The sequence below is a fragment of the Diabrotica undecimpunctata genome, chromosome 8, assembly GCF_040954645.1.
Source record: "Diabrotica undecimpunctata isolate CICGRU chromosome 8, icDiaUnde3, whole genome shotgun sequence".
Lineage (NCBI taxonomy): Eukaryota > Metazoa > Arthropoda > Insecta > Coleoptera > Chrysomelidae > Diabrotica > Diabrotica undecimpunctata.
Genome location: NC_092810.1, coordinates 139,964,446 through 139,990,416, shown reverse-complemented (window position 1 = coordinate 139,990,416; position 25,971 = coordinate 139,964,446). Strand labels below are relative to the sequence as shown.

The following is a 25,971-nucleotide window of genomic DNA, read 5'->3' as shown; positions in this document are numbered from 1 at the left end:
AAATTGACATTCTTAGTAAAACTCAGCTTGTTGGTATGATTTTTAGAAGTCAAATCTCTCACGACTGGAGCAGATAATTTTTAAAATAAGTTAAATATATTATGCCTGTCCTGTTTAAATTACGTTTGATGTTATACCGAAACTGTAGAACTCGAGCGATAATTTCTGAATTTTACTTACATATTAATTTTTTTTCATTTTGAAAACCTCCCACGTGCCCGTATTATGCCCCTAATTAGGCAAACCTGTCCGACTGTAAATGTATACGAATAAACCAAACACAACGTGTAAAGCAAATAAACTGTGTAAAACGAAATTAGGTAGATAAATTCCGTACATTAGATTTTATGTTATCAATTTAGTAGCAGCATATTAAGTTGCTTAATGTAATTAACATCGACGTAATAAACTGCATGAAAATCTTGTGAACGTAGTTTGAGCCCCTTTATTTACCAATAATTTCCACAAGTGGTTGCAGTAAACTTTCGTATTGATCCCACAAACTGCTAACGCTCCGAAGACTATCGCGTCATTAGCTTAATGAAACTTCAATATAAAGGAGGTCTCGAAAATTAGAGAGCTAGTTTCTACTCAAACAAGTTGGTTCAGAGCCATGTAAATCATCTATAGAATATTACTGTTACATGTTACATTTTAATTTGTTTATTGTTGAGGTATTTCTTTCCATTAAGTAGTCGAAGTGGTGCGTTTCTCATTATAACTGACAGACAATAATATTGTATAGTTTATTTTAGGTCTTTTTGTTTAATTTAAATCCTTTGGAATTATTAAACGAAATATTGGAATGTTACCTAAAATCTTTTACTTATTTTTTTCTCTCTAGTCGTTTCCTCAATATTAAGTGTCCTCATCTCTATAAATGAGCTTCCATCCTGGACTGTTCTCATGGACCTGGAGAATTTTTTCTGCAGTTGATCTGTCGATCAAATAGGTGAGCAACCTCTACCTCCGCGATCTTCAACGTTTCCCAAAATTAAGTCTTTTAAGATTATCACTACTTCCTCTTGCAACACCACCGAAAAACTTTAATCTTACGAGAGACAAATAGAAAAGAATCGAGTCTAACTGTTTATCTTTGGAGGATTGGAGACATGAACGTGTCTCACAGTACAACTACTTGGGAACTATAATCAATGAGTCATGGGACAATAACCAAGAGATTAAATGTCGCATCGGAAAGGCAAAAAGTGTATTCTTGACTATGAGCTCTGTGTTCAAGATCCATGACCTCACCCTAGAAACAAAAAAACCGCTACTTAAATGTTACGTGTACTCAGTGCTTCTATACGAAGTAGAAACGTGGACATTAAAGGCGAAAACTCTATCAAAACTTCAGGCTTTTAAGCTATGGTTATACATAAGGATTCTGAAGATACCGTGGACAGACAAAGTCACCAATGAAGAAGTACTAGGGGGGATGAACACAACCGCGGATTTGGTCAACATCGTGAAGGGCCATAAGCTGCAGTACTTGGAACATATAATGAGAAATCAAGGCAGACATAGCTACTCCAATGCATTTTGCAAGCTAAAATTGAAGAAAAAAGGGTCCCAGGACGAAGAAGAATATCCTGGCATGCTAACCTGAGAGCATGGTATAGAAGGACCTCAACATATATATATATATATATATATATATATATATATATATATATATATATATATATATATATATATATATATATAGACTAAGGAACACTCGAAGAGTGGTTGGTTTTTCGGTCAAAGTGGAGAAATAAAAGAGAAGCTACTTCATCTATTTATTGAAGATGTTTCGCTTCTTAATCAAGAAGCATCATCAGTTCATCTAAAAAGAACAATATGAAAAACCAAACATCCATAGAAAAGTTGTTATAAGTGTGTTACCTTAAAAAGATATGTAGCAGTCAATGATATTAAATATGTAAAGAAGCTTATTAAATGGACATTATAAGATTATGTTGTATAAACAATTAATTGAAACCAAATACAGTTTACAAATTCACTCAAACTTAGCACAGCAAAAGAACATGTGGTAATTGTACATGTATAAAAAAAATATGTAAAAAACTTAAGTAAAAAACTTTAATTTTCGGAGAAATAAAAAGATCATAAGATACACTTCCAACAGTATATTATTAATTAAATTTGATTTTAACTTTGGGTAACATTATTAGTTAATATATTATTAGTTAATAATGTTACCCAATGTTAAAATCAAATTTAATTAATAATATACTGTTGGAAGTGTATCTTATAATCTTTTTAGTTCTCTGAAAATTAATGTTTTTTACTTTAGTTTTTTACATATTTTTTATATACATGTACAATTACCACATGTTCTTTTGCTGTGCTAAGTTTGAGTGAATTTGTAAACTGTATTTGGTTTCAATTAATTGTTTATACAACATAATCTTATAATGTCCATTTTCATAAGCTTCTTTACACAATATTTAATATCATTGACTTCTACATATCTTTTTAAGGTAACACACTTATAACAACTTTTCTATGGATGTTTGGTTTTTCATATTGTTCTTTTTAGATGAACTGATGATGCTTTTTGATTAAAAAGCGAAACGTCTTCAATAAATAGATGAGATAGCCACCTTCTTTATCTTTTATTTCTCCACTTTGACCGAAAAACCCACCACTCTTTGAATGTACCTTAATTTATATTGGATTGACGGTCGTACTCCTTTTCTCAATGTATATATATATATATATATATATATATATATTCCGTAACATATATATATATATATATATATTCCGTATAGTAACCAACAAAGTCATCATAGCCAGAATGATTGCCAACGTTCGGAACGGACAAGCACCCTAAGAAGAAGAACTGAATATTAGAAAATTAAGGCACGTACAATCCTTTTGGTGTTCTTCGGACAAATAGAGGCATAGAGACAGTTTAAATAGTTAACTTTTTTGGCCATTCCTATTCTTCTAACTATTTAGTCTTTACAAGAGCCTGCATCACTAATGTATGATCCAAAATAATTGAATTCCTTAACCATTTCAAATTGATGCAAGGCTTCGGTTGCTTGCAGTAAGTTTGAATAAGCGACTATAATAATTTTGTTTTGTTTATTGACCTTGAGGTCCTATTAATAATTAATAACTTATTTGCTTTTTGTGTAGTTCGAGTTTCTTGTTTAGTTTTTGGTTTAGTATGTCAGCTAGTGGTATCATTCTGATGAGCCTCCCAGAGAATATCAAAACAGCTTAGTCCAGGTTAATATATTTATTGAGATCATACAACAAACAAATTTGGGTCTAAAAGTAACTATAAACGATTATATTAGAATCACATCCCAGTCCATTAGTTAAGTTTTATTTATTGTTCTGAGCATAAAATTGTTGACACTAATCAAACATTTCAACGGTTTGTTACTTCTTCTGGTTAACAGAAGCATAAACGTGCACTAGCTAGTACAAACATGGATTTTTTTTTGATATTAATAATGATCCTGTTTTTTTTTGACAGTCTTTCTTACAGAAACTTATAACAATTTAATATTAAAGCATTTCCCTTTAAAAAAAAAGTACGACAAACTGCTAAAAAAACACCCGTGCAACGGATTAATAATGAATTAAGGTCTTACAGATCTAATATTTCTTTTATTAAACACATTGCAGATGCCACTAAGGATCCCGATTTGTTCAAAGTATATGAACAACAAAAATTTGAATATAATCGGCAATACAAAAATTGCTTAAGTCAGCTTAGTGTAATTTTATTACTAATTCCAATATTAAACCTAAAGACTTCTGGAAAATAGTAAATTTTGAAAGAAACAACACAAGATCCAGTTCGGTACAACCTGATCTACCTAGAGACGAAATAAATCCATTTTTTACTACATTTGCAGAGAATATCCCATCCACATCTTCCCACTATTAGTAACGATGTCCTCTTCAATTATAGAAATGATCCTTCTCCAAGCAAGACCTTTTTTTTTCGTCCCGTTCTAGAAGAAGAGGTCTCTCAAATAATAAAGTCTCTTAGTAATTCTAATTTTAGGGACGTTCACGAAATTAATAGCAAAATTTTAAAAGAAACTTACCAAATAGTTTTAACACCTTTCACTCATCTTACTAATTTAATTCTATCAACTGTGAGTATTTCCAGAAGTACTAAAATACTTAAAAGTACTACCAATCTACAAAAAAGGTGATTTCTCAAGACAATTACAGATCCATAAGCATTGTTTCTACTTTTGGGAAAGTGATTGAAAAAGTTATCAAACAACAATTTTATTCCAATTTTAAGTAAAATAATTACTCTATAATATATATTACTCTGTTGATATTTCAAGTTCTAACTGAAATTCACAGAAAACGTGCTTATTTAATAAAGCAGTCTGAGGTCCATGTTCACAATACGCGAAACTGTCACCACCTACGAACGAATCGTTGTAGATTAAGTCTTTCAGAAAAAAAAAATGTCTTAATTATAAATATTACAATGTTTTACCAAAAAGTATTCGATAAAGTATATATATATATATATATATATATATATATATATATATATATATATATATATATATATATATATAATCATAGTTTCGATAAAGTTATAAAAAATATCTTCTAAAACATTGTTTTTACTGCTTAGAAGAATATATGACTTATTGCAGAACATCCACTGAACTGCTTACCATAACTTTGCCATAAATGTTTTTCTGTTGAATATGTGTTTTTGTTTGTATATATTTAAGTTACGTTTTATATTCCTTTTATAATACTATAATACAAAAAAACATTAATGCTTTTGACATTTAGATTCACCAAAAAACGTTGTTTGAGAAACTTAAACATATTAAGTCACCTAGGACTCGATAACAAGAAAAGAGCTCCCACAGAACACAACGATTTTGACCCTACGTAACTTGGAATAGTGAATTTTTCTATTAGGTACAGTGAGTTTTGCCGATAACAATATTGGCAAAATCCATACGAATATTAAACATTACATTAGATATATCATTCACTCATATAAAGTTTGCATACATAATCATCGAATAATATCACATTATTAATATTTATAGACTGTTTAAATAATTTATATCGTTATTTTATATGTAAATTGGTTGGTTTGTGAATGTAATTTTTCTACAATGAAGTGGATACCGAATTGATGTTATTTATAGATTGTAATAACTATAATAATAATAATATAATACATATATACTGCCGAATAATTTAGAAAAACGGGTTATAAGTATAATTTCATCTTTAATAAATAATATCTTTTTAAGTAATGTCTTTCCATCTCTAGTGAATATGGTTAAAGATCTGCTGCTTCCTTGGATTCTCTCTAGTTGCAGTGGGTATAATCTACTGGGCGCGGCCTTCTAGAGAAAGAATCAGCGTTCCTGTGGTTAATTGGTCCCGATGCTCAATTTTAAAATCTCATCCCTAAAGTCACTCAATCCATCTAGCTACTTGACCCTCTAGATACTTAAACTTCTTCTAGGGCGTCCTTCAGTGGTTGTACCAAGTCACCCTTTTTCATGACAGAACTTAATTATCTATCTTCCAATTTCCGAAGTAAGTCTCATAGTCATTAATCACAGAATTTATTTAAATATCCCATCCCATATCTAATTCCCCTTATATTATAGTCACCTCATTCTTCGAAACGTTTCAAGAACCCGATAGAGTTCTCTCGACATCCGAACAGTCGTAGAGCTGTGTAAGGTTTGATCAGGAGCGTAGCAAGAGCTGGCGTAACTCTATCATTATTGTTATAAAAAAAATTCAATTTATATTATTGTAAATAAAATTATTTTTATTAATTAATACATTTTTAGAGTAGTATTTGAGGACTTTCATAATTCCCCTCTATCGCATAACTGGAATGTTGAAAGTGGATATACCAAAAGAGAAGTTACAATGTATCCCAGAAGAGCTCTGAGAGTTGGACTGAAGAATGCGTTATATATTGTCCTTAAAACAAAAAAATCGGATGTAGAATATGAGTGCGCTCTAGACGAGTCTGGTTATCGCGTAAGTATACTTCCAACTTCTTTTTTAATGTAAATTATTTATTATAATCTGTGTCTACTAATAGTTTTCTTTTTATCCAGTCAGAAAAAATTCCTTAACAAAACGCAGAAGTATTTTGTTTATTATTATGGAAGACGAAAATAAAAAAAATATATATGTTTAATTTGTAAGTAAAGGAAAATCCACGTTTTGTGTCATAAATGTAGTAAAAAGTTAATGGTATGCTGTCATTAATCTTTTTATTAAACTTGATTTCATGAAATCAACCAAATGATCTTCAAATAAAGCATTCTTGGGGAATCAAAATACATTTTCCTACAATCCATATTTATCTACAATATATCTAGACATTGAATGTGCGTATAGTAAAGTGAATCTTTATACTGTAATGGAAAAATTAACAAAACATTGTCAAATACCGCCTGAATTAGCGGAAGCTATTTATAATTTTTATTCTTGTAGAAAGATATACGCCTGAACTAACAATATTGCACTGACGATTATCATTCGACATCCTCTTTGATGTCTTCTTCAGGGCTTCCGAGGTCTCAGACTTACGAGCCCCCAGACACTACTACACTAATCACTAACGATTACACTAACCAATGAATTTCTGATACTGGGAACAGAAGACGGTCATTTATACCGTCGATGGTGACGTCTTTCCGGTGGAGGTATTTTCTTTACGAGAGGTCTTCATGTTGAAGGTATCCGTATGCCGTCATATCTAATATTGAGACAATTTGGCCTTTTTTCAGTTTTTATGGCTTACCGAATAATTCTTGGTTTATAGAAGCGGATAGGGCTATGGTTCCGCAGTTTTAAAAATCAATTTTGTTACCTGTATGAAGATGGTGTTGACCTAGAGCTATTATAATAGATGCTTATAAATTTGATTTTGGATTCTACGATTTGTTTGGCCTATATAGGATCGGGGGCATTTTGCACAAGGAATTTGTCTTTGTATCTCCCTTATATACTTAGGTGACATCTATCAGCAATCTACGAACTCACAATAAAAAGCTGTTATTTTAACGCACCTGACACTGAAAGTTAACCTATAAAATATTTGGTGTATCGGTTTGGTCGGCTGTTACGGTAAGTATTTTTAGCTTAAAAATATTTAAAATATTGAATGTTTCTCATCACAGTTGACTTTAATTGATTAGGTAGAACATTTTTTTAATACTTGATTTAACTGCAAATCATTGAGATGTTTATTTTGTGTATCCACAATTACCCCAAAATAATATGTACCAGAGGTAAATGAAGACAGAATTTTTGGGGCAATTGCGGACGCGTCCCCAATTACCCCTAATTACTATTATACAGAGACTTGGTTTCTAGTTGATACTCATTTTTTCGTTACAGGTTAAAATAAATTGCAATATGGTAAGAAAATATATTAAAAAAGATCAGAGAAAACCTACACGGAAGAAAACGTAAAAGCTGCCGTAAACGACGTCAAAAGCCACAACCGTACTTATCTCTCTGCTGCAGAATATTATGGAGTTCCAAGAAGCGTTATATTTAACCGAATAAATGGAAGAGAAACTTCACTGGAATCTCTCGGCGCTGGTCGGCATAATGCTCTTTCAAAAGAAGCTGAGGGTCAACTAGAACAGCTAATTTTAACGAGAGCCGACTTTGGTTATCCCATGGATAAGGAAGAATTATTATCTTTCGTTCAAAGTTATTGTCAAGATTCAAACATTTCCACGCCTTTCAAGCAAAATAAACCCGGCCAAGATTCGTATAAGAATTTTATGAATCGACATCCTCGATTATCATTAAAGAAACCACAAAGTTTGCAAAATAAAAGGGCCCTGTCTTATGATCCTTTTGTTGTAGCAGACCATTACAATAAATTACAACAAATTGTAAATGAAAATTTATTTGATCAAATGCCCGAGCTTTTCTTCAACTCCGACTAGTCTGGATTTTGTACGGATCCCTCCAAAATTAAGGGTATTGGCCAAAAAAATAAAGCGCTTTATCAACGCATTCCTGGCACAGGTCGTGAAAATATATCAATCAACTGTTGCATTAGCGCTGATGGTTCTTATTTACCACCTCACATAATTTTTCAAGGAAGTGCAGTCTTACCAAGATGGACTGGAAGTGGTTTAGATTTTCCGGGGACCACATATTCGGCCACTCCTAAAGGATATATGGAAGAGCCAGTCTTCTTTAATTGGTTTGTTGGTCAGTTTATACCCCATGTGAAAAAAGTTAAAAGATCACTGCCAAATGTGGAGCCTACTCAAAAAGCACTCTTAATGTTTGATGGACACAAAAGCCATATAAGTGCAAGACTTGTACAAGCTGCCCTAGAAAACCAAATAATTTTATTTCGACTTCCTAGCCATCTAACACACAGACTGCAGCCTCTAGATTTTTCTGTTTTTAGTCCTCTAAAAACAGGATGGAAAAGAATATTTCTCACAGAAATTAGAAAATGTTTGGGTGTTCAATCAATAAGAACAAAATGCCGAAAAAAGATTTTTCTATTGCCATCAAAGAGTTATGGATAAAATATCTAACTCCGGATAGCATCGTTCCTGGATTTGTTGGTACAGGTTCTTTGCCAGTGGACCAAAGTAAATTTCCAGAGGATGATTATGACCAAGTTGCTTTAGCTAGGTACAAATCTACCATTAAAAAACATATGACTGCCGAGCACACATTAACCACAAGTTCGGAAAATGCTGATACCAGTCAAATGACTTCTGGTTCCAACGTTTCCATAAGCGAATTAACAAATGATAATATCGCTAAACACACTGTAATTGATTTCTTCGTAAATAAATTAAAGACGAATGTAGAAAGTTCGGTTACTCCAACACCAGTCAAAGAAAGACAAATACGGCTTAAGCAACTTTAATATGGAGAAGTTTTAACTTCCGAAGAGGTTTTAGAACGACTGCGTCAAGAAGAAGAAAGAAGAAAAAGTAAAGTTACAAAACGGAAAACAGGCAAAGAAAATAAAACTACACAAACTAGAACAAAGAAAAAGGTTCTAAAGAAAAATATTCCGGAAAGCGAATCTGATACCAACGAAAATTTGGAAAAAGAAATGCAAGAGAATATGAGACAGAGCGATAGCGATATAAGCTTGAATTATGATACCGACGATGATACGCCTGGAAATTTTTTAGAAGATGTTAGTTCGTCGAAAAAAATACGATTGAATAAAGGCGAGAAAAAGCGCAGCGAGAAGAACAAATGGCAACAGATAAGCCATCCACTAGTAATATTTCCCAACTATCAGGCTGCAATGATAGTTGCCAAGATTTACTTAATCGTTATTTTACAGTAACCACTTCGAAAACATGGTACGTTGGTCTGGTATCGGAAATTGTTTTCGATAAGGAAGTGAAAATGACATTTTTAGATCAACTAGGAAGTACCTTTATATTGCCAATGCATCTGAAGATTGAGAAGGTAGCAGTAGAATCAATTATAATGGAGGTATTTCCAGAAGGCAAAAATCCCGTAACATTATACCGTTCTATTAAGGACATTGAACAAGCCTGGAAAGAGTCGAAGATTTCTCACAAATAATATTGTTTTTATTGAATTTGTTCGTTTTAAATTTAGTTAATCACTTAGTTGACAGTGTACCGTTTAATTTCTCAATAAACTAGTAAGAGAAATTATCGTTTTTAATATTTTTTTATATGCATTAAATGATCAGCTTTTGTCTTCATTTACCCATTTTATTTTATAGGTGAGTTAAATTAGGAAAAAATGGCAGTCTTCATTTACCCCGTACATTGGGGCAAATGTGGACATTTGACTTAAGATTTAAAAAAAATTATAGAGTACTTGGTTTACACAAATATATGTTCAAAGTCATAATTTCTTGAAGGATTATCTCTCCACGATCACATAAAAATATACGAAAAATTTAATCACACTAATTGTTCCCAAAATATCTTAATACAGTAGACTCCCTCTATAACGAGAACTGAAATGGCAGACTAATTACCTCGTTATAAGCCGATCTCGTTATATCAGACAACAATTGTGCATACATATGAATATGTAGTTTTCTAAAACATTAGCTTCCTATATTGATGCCATTCGGAGCAATATAAGATGCTAATAAATATTGTTTGAGCCGTTTTTGAAAAAAAGTTGTCTACTCTCATTGTCAATGCAATACATTAAAACAAAAAAGAGTTGTTTACTTTTATTGTCAATGATATACGTTGAAACAAAAAATCTGTGCTTAAATTTTTTTCCAACTACATAATGTATAAAGTGTATTTTCAAGGATAATAGAAACTATTGCTTTGGTAATTGGAAAAAGTCTGTCATTTTTGACTGCTTTAAATTGTCCAGTATTTATTGTAAAGAAGTTTATTGCAAGCGGCAGTTAAATTTATTGCCAGGCCATTTAAAAAGGTATTTATTTATGGCCACAGCCGGGCCAAAAAAGTAAAAAAAACACGTTTTTCGATCTTATTTTCTCTCGTTATAACCAAATTTGCCTCGGTATAGGGGGTTATAGTTCAATAAAAATTTCACGGGACATCTAATGTACCTCGTTATAAGCGAAAACTCGTAATAACCGTGTTCGTTATAGAGGGAGTATACTGTATATTTGAAATTGAGGTAAGTGTCCCCCATTACCCCTACTGACCTTACAGGGTGTTCTTTACTACGTAATTATTCCTCACCCTAAAGAATTCTTCATATTTTCTAATCCTGGAGTAATTATTATTCACCTTGTAGAATTCTTCATATTTTCCAATCCTGGAGAATATCCTCGAGAATTATCGACCAATGTCACACTAAAAACTCACCCTGTATATATAATCACTAATTATTACCGAATTGATAAAATCCATTATTAGATTTTGGTTATCATTGTTGATTGTTTTGTGCTTCAAAATTTAATCTACCTCGTATTATATTGTTAAATTTCCATTAATCCTGGAAGTAGGTAACCTAATTTTATTGGAGTATTAATTTTTTTAGAATAAGCAGGATTTTGTTAAAAAGTCGTATAATTCTATCAGAACACCAATTAAAATTAATATTGTAAATTTGTCAGCTTTAATTTATTTAACAAAATACGCTCTACTAGTCTTGAACCCTGTTTAATCTGGATGCTTTCCATTCATAACAAACTCGGTATTGGCATGAACAATGTCAGTTTATTGTTCAGGCCGATAAGCCTTCCTGTCACATTAATGAATTTTCAGTATATCTACCAATAGTACAGTCACTCAAGCATTTGGCTACATTGAGTGCACCAAAAGTTCATTTTAAGCTGCTAAAAACTTTTCTTCCTAAAAAACTTTATTCAATATATTTGAACACAACATGTACAGCTGTCCCAACTTGATATGTTTTCCTGGATATCCCAAAAACTAGAGGAAATAGAAAAAAAGTAGTAAAGATGTCATTACTTTTATTTTCGTTAAAGTTACGATCGCTCAAGAAAATTATCAATAACTCCCCACATTAGCGAGATACAGAGCGTTTATAAAAAAATGTCGAAAATGACAAGGTTGTACATAATTATATGTTCTTTATTAAGAAAAATTGAAGACATGAAATAAATAATGTGGTAAGTGCCAAAAAATCTCATTTTGTTTTATGCCTTTAAAATGTTTCAAGTACCATAACCAACAACCTATATTATAATGCGCTAAGTTGCCGGATTATTATTACGTACTTAAAAAATTCTCAACAGAGTGCGTGTTTGTCAATCGCCACAACGTCGCCGGTAAAAAAAGTGTCAATAAATATGACAGTTTCAGTACTGTTTTGATGTTGTATTAGTAAAGTTGTTATTGTTTATCTCGTTCTGTATAATTTTAAATCATATGAGAATGAATGCTGGTGCTACTTCTAGAAAGAGTACTATACAAAGAAAAATAATAAAAAAGTTCCTGCCAAGCAGTCTCCTGAAAATAAGGTTAGTCGAACATTGTTTTTATTTTTGGGCAGTAGTTATTCTGAAATTAAGGTTAGTCGAATATTGTTTTTATTTTTGGGCAGTAGTTATTCTGAAATTTTGTTTTAGATATTGTGCAAATGTAACTTCAAGTGTAAAGAGATACAGTATAAACAAACATTGAGGCTTTTTCACGAATTTTATGGTTTGAATGATAATGTACGGCACAATACGTATGCTACGAATTTTATCCATGTGTGTGCTATTAAGAGGAGAAGGCATGGACATTATGAGAGATCAGAAGAGAGTAAGAGACAGGTTACGCTTTCCTTCACATTGCCCAACGGAGAATGCAACATTTTACAGGTGTGTAGGAAGACATTTTACGCTGTGTTTGGAATAACTCCAAGACAAATTGAATCATTAGCCAAGTTGAAAAAAAGGAGATTCAGTTTATAAGGAAAGGAGATGTAATAAACTGCAGTTTAGAAAGTTCATGCCGGAAAATAGAGCATTGGTTATCGAGCACATACACAAATTTCCCAGAGACGTGGGACATTACAACCGTTTAAAAAGCGAGAAACAGTATCTGAGCTCCGATCTCAATATAAATAGACTTTACTTGGCGTTTAAGGAAGCTCATCCTCATTTAGCAGTAAGCTATCGTTTTTACTTTCAAATTTTCAAAAAAAATTTTCCCAATGTAAGCTTTCGTAAGCCTAGAACGACTACCTGTGCTACCTATGATTTACTGCACATGCAAACAAAAGCTCCTACACAGAAAGATGGTCAATTTAAGTTAGAACCTCACCACTGAAAAGCTGAAGCAGCTGTAGAAGTAATGAGAAAAGACCATCAGAATTTATGTTCAAAATATAAATCATAAGTATTTAGTATCGGGTCATTAAATTATTGTTGACATATTATTTATGAAAAAAAAAAAACTTGTTGACAATGGTACCCTATTTAAAGAAAGAAAATAGAAAATTTTATGAAAAACTATTTAATCCCAATACTCCTTAGAACCTACATGTTTGGTGTTTTTCATTATTACTTACCCCAATATTTTATATTTTTGTGATGGCACTTAGCACATTCTAAGATTTTATAATGAATACACTTAAATAAACCTTTGTTTAATTTTGAAAAAGTTATTTCTAATACATTCATTGTGGAAGAAAAAAATCGATTATTTCGAAATAATGATTTTGGCACTTACCACATTATTTATTTCAAGTCTTCAATTTAAAACAATTTTATTGGAACTTTTGATGGATATATTATGAAACAAGACTTCAGTGGTGCACAAAATTTTTTTTAGAGGGTCTCACTAAGGAGATATGGTACCAACTTATATTTTGTTTAATGGGACCCTCTATATATTTTAATATTTTCCATTTACATTTTTAATTCTCCTTCATTTAATATATATGTATATATATATATATATATATATATATATATATATATATATATATATATATATTACAGGGTGTTTCTAAATGCGACAAAATTCAAGAGGTGATTGCTCGTATGAAATTAAGATTGGTCTTTCCTATTACAAAATTTCCTCAGCCCACCCCTTAAGGGTCAGTAAATCTAGAAACTTGAAATTCTGTAATTTTTGTGCAACCGCAAAGGACCCATCACGGGTAATTTTTTAATATTCTTGTTACATTGTACGGGGGTGAAATTAGCAACTCTTACTTTATTTCATATCAAAACTTTTTTCGAGATGAAGTTGTATGAAATAAAATTTTTTCTTAAAATTGTTGTTCCAAAAAGTTTCAATACAGTTTTTGATTTTTTTTTTAATAAGGAAGATAATATAACCCTGTCGTTTTCGACATTTTTCAATAATCGAACTGTATCTCGCTAATGTGGAGAGCTATTGGTAATTTAATTAAAAAACTTTAACGTAAAAAGAAGTATTGACATCTTAACTGATTTTTTTCTACCTCCTCTAGTTTTCGATATGCCCTACAAAACATACCAATTTGGAACACCCTGTACATCTAATCTTTACGAATGTTTTTCATACAAGAGTAGTTTTTACCTCCAAATAACAAAAAACACACATGGAGACAATATAACTTTTAAACCGGAGGGTGAGATGAGCTGGTTAATGAATTTTTACAGATAATTCATAAAAAATTTGGAGCTTTTAACTCATTTTCACCTTCAGGACTATACTATAATGTACTTTCAGACAACGTGACAATTTCAAGTGTTAATTCATTTGTAATAGAATAAATCTCTTAGGTTTAATGTGTCAATATGTTTGAGATTTATAATATTCAGTGAATAATTAACTTTGAAGCCTAAAACGGTAATATGACGGTTCTGTTAATAGGCAAATATTATCTGCATAATGCACTCATGACAAAGGATATACAGTAGGATAAAACGGAATATGTACTATCAAATATTTACTTAAGAAAGCAGTAAATTGTTGTCATGGGATTATCATACACTAACAGCTTTTCCTTTAGGCTTTCTCTTTTCTTTTTGAATATGATTGCTTGTGTCTTTTCCGAATGTCGGGCTACTTTCTATTGGATATCCTATTCGTCAATGTTATTCAATGCTGTCTGTAGATTGTTGAGTAGTGTTCCTGGTGTTCTTGGAACATCTGCGGTGTACATTGTATACATCAAGACATGACTGCTGACAGTGACAGGACTGCTCCTTGTGACACTCGAGCCTCCAGAGCTCCGTGCTCAGACAGGACTTATCCTATCTGAAGCTTGAAGCTTCGATTGGCTTTGATTGCTCAAGTACGAAGACATTAGTCTCGTCATGGCCTTACGGTATCCGTAGCCTCGCATTTTGTAAATCAGTCCTTTATGCCAGACTCTGTCGAAGGCTTTGCTTACATCTAGGAAGGCTACTCCTGTGTACTGTTTGTTGTTAAATACAGCTATTATGTATTCTGTTTCTCTCTTGTCGTTTCCTCATTGCTGAGGATCGTGATTTCCTACAATGCGGGCTGTCAATTCTCTCCATCTCTTGCGATTTTGGGCTGCTTTCATGGACTCGGAAAACGTCTCTCCAGTATGTATTCTGTTTAAGTTCTTGTAATTCGCCGTAGTGTTCTGCTCTAAATCCGAAGTGAGCTTCTAGAATTATTAGTCCTATTTTGTATATTTTAGCTTGTAGTTTGCTTAGTATTAGTCTTTCTACGATATTGCTGACTGCTAAAAGTAAGATTATTGGCCTGTAGTTTTGCGGAAACTTGGTATTCTTTCTTGGCTTCGGAATCATAATAACGTCATCGATTTGGGAGGAGATTGTATAAAAGGATTGCGTTCGTTATGTTGGCTAAAAATACTATTGATTTTGCTGGTAGATACTTTATAAACATTTGAAATTTCGTCTAGACCAGGTGCTTTTCTCGGTAAGCTATTTTGAATTAGTTCGTTTATTTCCTAAGGAGATTTAGGTGTGGTTATCTCCTCTGGTTCTTCGGGTATTTCTTGTTCTTCGACTTCTTCGATGAATTCTACATCTTCGCCTTGTTGATAAGTTGTAATATAAATTAAGCAACAATCTTAACCACTTGTAAGATAAAGTATGTAAAACGTCTTATTAAGTTAGGTGTATTAGCTGATGCGTAGCGGTATACCGTTTTTTACTCGGCCAATTAGAATTTTACATTATCACGCGTATAGTTTGAAATGTTCATTTTGGGCCACATAGGGCCCACGGACCGCGAATTTGATACCCCTGTTCTAAAGTTTATGCAACAATAAAGTTTTACGGGAGCGGTGTATTAACTCATTGCCCAATCCCCAACTTAAAGTGTCAGGGTTACCATACCTTAATCTATTCTGGTTCGCGGGAGGTATTTTATTTTCCCCCTACCCGCCTATCGTAGGACCGGTTAGATATTCTCCTATCCAAGACCTGAAAACGCATCCGATGGCATATATACAGGGTGTTTCACAAAGGTATGTCATAAATTAAATCACGCATTCCGGAGACAAAAATAAATTGATTGAATCCAACTTACTTTAGTACAAAAGTGTGCATAAAAAAAATTACAACCCTTTGAAGTTACAAAATAAAAATTGTTTTTTTTTGCATTATCTCCTAAACTACTTGACATCTTGTAATAAAATGCACACGTTACTTTCTTGTTCTGAAAGCATTTTTCATAAAAGAGAAACAACAAAATCTAAGCGCAGAGAAAAATTTTAAGGGGGGTGTGCAGCCCTAAATCCCTCCAAACTTTTGAGTACGTTTAAATCAAATGAATTTTGTGGCATCATCAGTTTACCACATTATTTTTAAAATTTTTTTGCCTCATCACTTTTTTCAAAAAACAGTTTTAATTGAGTTACAGCCCTTTTCATTAACCTTTAAAAAATTACGTGCAACTAAATAAATGGCTTAAATGAATTAACAAGTACAAAAAATGTCTATAACCTCTGTAAATATGATATTACAATAAATGTTCAAAATGACCCCCATTTTCTTCAATACACATTAGGTATCGTTTTAATAAGGAAAACCGAATGCGCTGAAAAATCATATTTTTCTGACGAAATTGATTTGCAGCTTCAATTATTCTAACCCTCAATTGTTGTTCATCCTCTATTGTTACAGAATACACTTCCTCTTTCATAAACCCCCAAAAGCAAAAGTCCATGGAGTTAAGACCTGGACTTCTGGGTGGCCAAGAAATAGGTGCGTCACCTATTTCTTGGCCACCAATTGAAAAAACCAATCGCAAAATCCAATCCTTTTAGGATAATCTTAAACCAATAACTCTTGAACTGTTGTTAAGTGATAGGGTTTAAGCAGGTAATCCTTCAAACGCCTCCAAACCCTTACGTGAGGAACATTTAGTTGAGCAGCTATTACCCTTGTACTTGTTTCAGGGATTTCTTCAATGATTTCTAAAATGTCTTCATCAGTTGCATCCATTATTGGACGACCAATATTGACAGCAACTTGCGGTTGGAATGTACCAGTTTCCTGTAAACGACGATCCATGGTCAGAAATAATCGTCTATCGGGTGTATTTCGATTGGGGTATTTTACTGCATAACGCCTTGCGGCTGCGGCAATATTTCTTTCACATTGACCTACGATCTTCCCGATAGTTTACTGAAATCATAATTTAATCTGATCCAACTTACCCAAAGTTAAATGCATATCTGCCATTTCCTGAAATGTGTAGGCCATTGTAATATCAAAATTTTTAATATTAATCTTATTCACACAATAAATGATAACTTCAAATTATTGACTATTATTGATGGAACTGCTTGTAATTATTGTATCCGTAGAAACTAATTGTAATTTTATGGCCAACTAGGAAAAAAACTAGTTTTTCGAAAAAGTGATAGGAGGCAAAAAAGTTTTAAAAATAATGTGTTAAACTAATTATGCCACAAAATTCATTTGATTTGAACGTACTCAAAATTTTAAAATTTTTCTGTGCGCTTAGATTCTGTTATTTTTTTTGTATGAAAAATCCTTTAAAAACAAGAAAGTAACGTGTCCATTTTTATTACAAAATTTCAAGTAGTTTAGGAAATAATGCAAAAAAAACAATTTTTATTTTGTAACTTCAAAGGGCTGTAACTTTTTTTGTGTACACTTTTGTACTAAGGTAAGTTAGATTCAATGAATTTATTTTTGTCTCCGGAATGCGTGATTCAGTTTATGACATACCTTTTTGAAACACCCTGTACAACTCAACACGGAAATCCACGATTATAGTCACCAAATATTTCTTTAGCGCAGAATGGTAATCTTTTTAGCATAATTGAAACTAGTAATTTATATGTAGCAGAAGGAAAATAGAGACGTAAAAACATATATTATTACTGGAATTCTGTGTATTGATTTCTCAAATATCTTATATCAATTTATTTAAACATTGGCCCTCAGAATTTCTTGTTCTGTGCGTTGTGATTATGTGAGCATATTTTTACTTGATTAAGCAGTGAGCATGTTATTTCTGCTTTTAACAGTTTAAATTTTTTAATAAAACCAATGTCTCTATAATTTAAAAACAGAATGACTAAACACTCCATTTTCCCTCCAAGACTTCTAATAAGAATTTATTTTTGCTTTTTTCCCATTGATATGATAATAATGAATTATTATAATAGTGGGACCTGCATTATTAACTACTTTCTAATATTATTTAATATATATTTTACCTTTCAGGTGAATATTGACTTACCATTAAATATACCAGAGATAGGAGAAAACTTTATATCAGTTCCTTTAAATCAAAGGGTTATAGCTCAAATTACACCACATATAATCAAAACTTCGGATGGCGTTAAAAACTTTGCTGTTTCAAAAAGAGAGTGTTATTTTGAATCAGAGAGATCTCTTAAGTTCTTTAGAAGGTATTCACAGGCCAATTGCTTACTGGAATGTAAAACTAATTATACCCTACGAGAATGCGGGTGTGTTGGAATTAATATGCCAAGTAAGTTTTGCTTAATGTTTGAAATACCTTTTTATTAAAACTAGACTGTCAGCTCCGAAAATGTAGCAAATTTATTCTTTGTTTCATCTTGCGTTACCTTCAAAGAAAATAAAGGGTGTGTACTTCTTCAGATCACTCTGAAGAAGAAATAAAATGGTTTACCGATAATCTGGCTACAGTTCTTACAGAAGACTATGAATATTTCACAATAAAATGTAGCGATTTCAATGTTGACGTAGGAATAAAAACCGATCCGGCTGAAGATCCGTTCCGGACATTCGTAATGTTCTTAAGATCCGTTTTGGAAAACAATCTATACTTGATCTTCAAGAAAATCTATAGAAAATAGACAAGACAAGAAAAAAATAAAAAATTATAAATAAAACATCCCGAATAAATTAAATAAATCGCTTAAAAATTTTACTTTATAAAAAAAGGTAAATTAGATCTGTAAAATGGCAAACCAAGGCCAAAAAAAAACAAAAACACAACAAAACAAAATCTGTAAAACTATAGGCTTACCCCACTACTGAACCAATACAAACTCTTTACTCAGATACTGGCAGACAATTGGAAACACAACTCGATTTATATGCGCCGAATTAAAGCCAGACTTTAATCAAACTACAGAATAAATGACCACCTACAGTGTCTCAAAACCCTAGTCGAAAATACGACCAAATTATAATACAACACGGGTTATTTTTTTGTGGAGTTCCACAAATCACTTGGTATCTTCTTCTTCTTGTAGTGCCTATTCATCAGGGAATCCTTCGCCTTGCTGGCCCTCGATTTCCTTCTACGTTTCCTTGTAGAATTAATTGCAGCAACCCATATCTTTCGCTGTTCCACATGATCTGCTGAGGTATTCGATATATACTCGTAGTCAAAATAGTCACTATCTTAAAATATTATAGACGAAAACTCAAGAGTTGAAAATCTTAATGTTACGACTCGGAAAAAAAAGTCGATAGAGAGATGCAGCAGGAAAATACTTTGTAATAGTCAGTACTTTAAACAGTCAAAACTACTTATAACTTTCAGCAGTCAACTTGTGAAGTAGTAAACGCCTACTAACCAACTAAAAAACTAGAGTGGAGATCAGAGTATTAACATCCAATTAATCAATCAGTTTATAACGTTCTACGCCGTCTTTTGATTTCCAGTATCTATTTATCTCGGTCGCTTCAAAGGTTTTCTTCAACTCTCCTCTCCCTTAAGTCTTTATCGATTCAGGAACTTTGTTTCCTTGTGGATTTTATCGATTCCTTCTCTCCAACTTAATCTCGATCTACCTTGCTTTCTTCTTCCATGCGGTGCCCAGTTCAAAATTTTCTTTGGTATTCTGTGTTCATCCATTCTTTGGACGTGTCCATACCATCTTAGTTGGTTTATTCTGATGTCCTCTGTTATATTGTGCTTAACACCCATAATTTCTTGTATTCTTTCGTTTCTAACTCTGTCTAATCTTGATTTTCCAGCCGCTTTTCTCCAGAAGTTCATTTCTGTTGCTTCTAATGCTTTTAAGTTTTTTTGTCAGTGGCCATAACTCACTTCCATATGTAACAATGCTTTTTATGCTGTTATAGATTTTATGTTTGTTTTCTTTGGAGATTGTTTTGTCCCGCAGTACACTGTTTATTTGTGCTTACACAAGCCTCATGGCTTGTCTCCCCTGGTTATTTCTGTATTTAATTTCTTCGTCTAATTTGCTATCGTTGGTTATTTGCATGCCTAAAAATTTGTATTTTTGACAGTGATTTATTTCTCGCTCTATTTCTTCCAAGATTAGATTTTGTTGAATTCCCCTTCATAGCCTTCATAGTCTTGGGCCATCACTATCTGGTCGTCTGTAAAACTCAATATGTACAATATTGCGTCCTTTAGAGGAATTCCCATGTTTCTGCATTTGCTTTTCCACGTCTTCATCAATTAACATCGATATACAGAAATAAAATATTTCCGACAGGCGGATGACACTTTTCTCATGACTTGGGCGGGGTCCGATGGATGCTACAATAACTAAAACAAGTAACACAAATATTTAATTAGAGAATAAACTCTAGAAAAACTAGAATATTAACAAATCTTTGCACATATTCAAATCGCATATTCGTATCCACTTTATTTTACCAGTCTTCACATTTTCTTCTTCTTCAGCCTATGCTCATTTACTGTTGAACATAGACTTTTTCCATTGTTCTTGTCCTGAAGACTGAGTTGTAACAAGCCGCATCTCTGTTCATTTCACATAACGTGACCAAGATATTCTAATTTGAGCTCTTTGATTGTGTTAATAATCTCGCATTCCTTGCCCATTCTACATAGGACCTCAACATTAATCACACGATCCACCCATGAAATTCTTAATTTGTGTCGGTATCACCAAATCTCAAAGGCTTCGAGCTTTCCTAAAAAAGCTTCAGAAAGTGATCCAAGCCTCTACTCCGTAAAATACCGTATACACATAGCATCTGATGATAGAGATTTTGGTAATAAGTGGTAAATCGTGACTTTTGAAAAGAGACTTCATCTTTACGAACGCCAATCTTGCTTTCCTGACTTTGCTGATGCGTTGTTTTATTTCAGTAGATTGTTACCATTGGCTATTTATGTTGATACCAAGGTGGGGGTAGCTGTTTACCATGTAAATTGGCTGTTAATTAACTAAAAGCCGTGTATTTAATATTTCGCGCTTACTGACTACCAATCTTGAATTCACCATTCATGAATTCATTAAGTCTTCAATTTTTCCACACAACTTCAAAAATCAATATTAAAAAAAATTTCTCTTTTATTAACTTTTTACAAGAAAGTTGTTATAATCGAAATAATATTTTCAGGAGAACCAGGAACACGGTTATGTTTGTTAGAAAAGCAAGTGTGCATGGAAACTGCTGAAAGTAAGTTTACAGTTTCTTTATTCATTAATAAAATACTATAGTTAGGTTAATATAAGATTTTGACGTCCTGACTTTATATTTTTGATCACCTCTAAGTTATAGAGTCTCAAGAATGTTTATACCACCACTTTTTCTAATCACAGGTCACAATATCACCAGTTTTTTCTAATTACAGGCTTAATAAAAAAAAATATATAAAACTTTTCTTACAAATTTATGTGAATCCTATGTATTTTTTGATGCTAAAAAAGAATCTAAAATTAGATTTTACGAATCACCCACAGTTTTTCCACAATATGACTCTGGTTTATTCTACATTATAATAATTCGAAAAAGACAAAAAACCAAAATACATTAAAATGAAACATTATTAAAATAATAAGTTTTATCTAATTCTTATCTTGTAATAGCCTAAGTCTGTACAATCATTTCAGAAGTCAATGCTTTTATATTTTCTTTCTGTTTTCTCTCTAAAACTTCTCAAGTAGTTGTTTCTTCCATGCGAGGCACTCTGTTGTTCCTGATGAAGTGACCAACAGTAATCACCCGTCATGTTGGTGTTCCAACGTCTCTGCTATCGTTTCTCCGTCACCTTGATATCCTGGTGGAATCGTTCGCCTCGTTCTTCACTGATATCACCCAAATTTTCAGGAAAAAAGTCAAGGTGGTTATAGAAAAAGTAAATTTTGAGGCTCATTAGACATCTTAAATCTTTAAACATATCCAATAAATTAGCTACTATAAGCTCGTAGTTGGGGTCTTTCACATTACCTACAAACTTGGTTACAATTTTTTTGAATCTAATCCAAGCTTCTTTTTCCTTAGTAGTCGTCTTGGTTTCAAAGGTGGAGTCGAACATTATTTTACAAATATCTGGTCAACAAAAACACCCACGTTTAGTTTGGCTTCTGATAGACTTTCCACTTATGTACTTAAAACATTCTCCATCTTTAGGCAGGGCCTTGACAAACTGTTTCATTAAGCCAAACTTGATGTGTAGAGGTGAAAGGATCTTTTATGGATTAACCAAATTTTTGTACAAACTGTTTTTCTCGCCAGATGTTAAAACATTTTAAATCAACAAAATCCCTTTTGTTGACCAAGTAGTATGCAAACAACTTTTAAATCTCCACATATCATCCAATTGTGAGCTGAATTGCTGATTTTCTGTAGAATTGCGTCAAAATATTTATACGTCTCTTTCATATTGACTGAATGAGCAATAGGAAGTGAAGCATAAGTGTTCCCATTGTGTGAGAGTACAGCTTTTAAACTTGTTTTTAAAGAGTCTATAAAAAGCCTCTAATCATTCTTATTATACTCAATAAAAAACTTATTCGTTAGACCACCAATATATCATGACAGTAGACCAAATCCCCTTCCTGCCTAAAAAACTGAGCAAAATGTTGATCTCCGTAGATGTATTTGTAAATAGATATACCAGGCTACAACCAATTATTTTCTTTTAATCTTGAGCCAGGCAATTCTGATTTTTCTTTTGTTAAACCCAAATCTCTTACTTAGTCATCTAACTCAGCTTGTGTAAACAACTGTGGTTGTAAATCCACCATCACTTCCTGGACTACTTTCATCTCAGAGATTCTGATTTACTAGTATTTAAAATGTCATCAATACGTAGAGGAGGCTCAGAGACTGGCAGTTTAGGTCCATGCTCTACCGGACGGATAGCAGACAGGAGGTTAGGATGTACTATCACTTTCTTATTTTTGGAGTTATATCCAGAAACATAGAATCACGGACTCATACATATGATAGAGGTAATTTTATCAAAAAAGTTTTTTCATCGTTGACCTTTGTAATGCATTGGACATGATGAATTCTCTCGCTATCTGATGAAGTATAATGTAGGAACATAAATTTTTAATGATCTTAGTTGTTGAGATACAGAGAGTTTAACTTTTTATATGCTAGTTTTATATTAACTAACTGTTAAAAAATTTAACCAGTGGTGCGCTATGAGGTTTTTAAAACAGAACAGAAAAACATCAAAATTAATGGTCTTCGTACTAGTACCCTTAGACGTGCTGACAATACCGCCATAATAGCGAACAGTATAAAAAAGCTATGGGAGCTATGGGGTACTATAAAAATGTCTTATCTCGATAAATGTCGATATAGGATATTACAACTGATCCTTAAAGGCAAGATAGAAGGCCGTAGAGGTGTAAGATGTTAAAAAACATTTGTGAATGGCTCAGCGAGTCCTCCCGAGACTAGAGAAGCCTTCGCAGTGGTGATCGCCAACGTTGGATAACTCTAATATGGCACGTAAAGAAGAAGAATAGAAGAGCTGCAAGATTTACTGAATATCATAAATATAGTGAAAGAGGAGTGGGGGTTAATGTCAACATAGCAAATGATAATCAGCAGACAACACCACATGCAAGCTCAATGGAAAATAAATAGTATTTAACTATTAAATAAAATTAAAATATTAAAAAACATTTCAATACCTTAAGTTTTATTTTTGAAGAGACTTGGGAATAGATTTATTTAAAACTAGATATTGTTAAAAGCTTCTTATTTATTTATTTCGTTTCGACAGGTATTCCATGTCTTTATTAGAACTGTATCAATAAATTATTATATACTTAAAAAATTTGAAAAACCAAAGTATCTACACTTTTGATTAAAAGTCTGGTAAATATTCATTTTTAAATAAGGAATCTTGGTTCAGTTCTTTGCAGTATTTCACATTTAAAATCAAAAAAGGTGGACCGTGAGTATCTAAATTCAGATCAACACCGAGTTTTATTACACTTAAGATTTTAACTATTAACGCAAATTCACAGAAAATTATTCTGGTTAATTATAAGTATAATTATAAGTCCGGTGACTATAATTTCTGAAAAGATTTCCCATGTTAAATGTTAGATATCAATTACATGTAGTATTAAAATGTTTTAGCGTTGTTTTCGTTATATAATGAAGACGCTGAAGTTTGGGGCGATGTGGATGATGATAATACTGAAGTAAACTGTAATTGTAGACCAACCTGTTCTGACATCTCATATGGGACCGAATTATCGTATAATAGTCTCATATTACAGATTTTAAACAACACTTTAAGAGAAGAGATGGATTTTGAAAAGTAAGCATCGTATATTTATTTAGTGTGTAAAAACATGTATGTATTGCAGTTGATAATGTACTTTAAGATAATCTACTAATGTCGTCCGCGTAAAATTTACTACATATCAATTTTTTTGTAAACCATAAAACATAAATTAATAATTTTTTAATTAATTGAGCTAATATACCAGTACATCGGTGTTCCTTACCATTGCAATATTCGAGGCTGAATTTTTAATTACAATTTTCAGTGCGCCCGCTAACTTTCTTTCTCATATAATAATAAAATAAATAAAAAGTTGAAAAATTTGGACCCTACTAATCCCCTTGGTGCAACATGTTGCTAGTGTCCTAGACACTATACCTAGAGCCTAATGTAGAACTCAATTACGAACCTTCAAAATTACCGAGAATAGATGAATCTATTGAAACGTGGCAACGCCACTCAGCTATATCTTATATGACTAAACCGTGCGTCATACCAACCATAGATACTTTATCAAAGAGTCTCACAAATTGTTGGCTATTATAGTTGTATTATCAGTATATCTGATGTGTTGACGTCAAGTATGTATAATGTGATTTATTTTATGGTTGACGCCGCCTGTCGCATCCTGTATTCTGGCGTCTTCTATCCAACTTTTTTGTGTTATATAGTAAATTGTTTTAGGCCTCTGCCTGCCATTTTTTTATTAATATCTATTATTGAGGAGTGCTTAGGTCCTTCTTTTTCTTCTTTTAAATGGCGTGTATTCCCAAACATCCTTTAGCCATCTCCGACTGGTGATTCGCTGTAAATATCTGAACCAATTTAGTAGCTTAGCTTCAAAAATGTCTATACTATACTGATCCTTATGTCTTCTAAGATATCTTCGCATTTCTCATGCTGACGATCTCAATACATTCTTCTTTTTAAGCTAGCAAGTCTTGGCACTTTTATGAGTACAAGAAACCAATTCGTTAAAAATTTTTGCTTAGATGAGGAGATATGTTGTGGGATGGAGTTTTTAGATCCTCTATATCTCTATTACATCTTTTAGCATCGTCTGCAGATTTATAGAAGGCGCATATTAAAGTAAAAATCTGAATTTTGGTTTCGTCAATAGAAATCTTCGGATTTCGAGACTTTCGAGATTTATAAAACTAAGAAATAAATTTGGATGCATAGCTTAACAAATATATTTTTCTATTTTCTTTTTTCTTGGTATCTCTTATCTCCTGATATTCTAATTTATTAGTAGTAGTTTATAATCATTTTTAACATAATTAGATTAAATAACTAATAAACTATTTTTGGTTTCAGTGTAAATTATTCAGTTCTAATGCTCTATTTCGATAAAAGCTATGTTGAGACGAAAGAAAGAAATGAGTTATATGGATTCACCGATTTTGTTTCCAACTTTGGCGGCCTTTTGGGATTATTTACTGGATTTTCTATATTGTCGTGTATAGAAATAATTTATTTTTGTTCATTGAGACTTTGGCGGAATGTATATCAATAACAATAGAACAATTAATAGAAAATTTTAAAGTACAAAATTTAGTTATATTAATTTTTATTAAAGCTAAATAATTTTACTATA

The 25,971-nt window shown here is 32.3% G+C and overlaps 1 protein-coding gene across 5 annotated transcripts in view; it reads left to right on the top strand.

The window, feature by feature from the left end:
• LOC140448108 (pickpocket protein 28-like) overlaps positions 1-25,971 on the top strand; it is a 93,107-nt gene extending 67,136 nt beyond the window's left edge. For all 5 annotated transcript variants that reach the window (XM_072541180.1, XM_072541177.1, XM_072541179.1 and 2 more), the window contains exons 6-10: positions 5,832-6,027; positions 18,122-18,392; positions 21,236-21,295; positions 24,224-24,407; positions 25,692-25,971. In XM_072541180.1, coding sequence (XP_072397281.1) covers positions 5,832-6,027; positions 18,122-18,392; positions 21,236-21,295; positions 24,224-24,407; positions 25,692-25,890 — 910 coding nt within the window. In that variant the 3' untranslated portion in view covers positions 25,891-25,971. The remainder of the gene's footprint in view (positions 1-5,831; positions 6,028-18,121; positions 18,393-21,235; positions 21,296-24,223; positions 24,408-25,691) is intronic.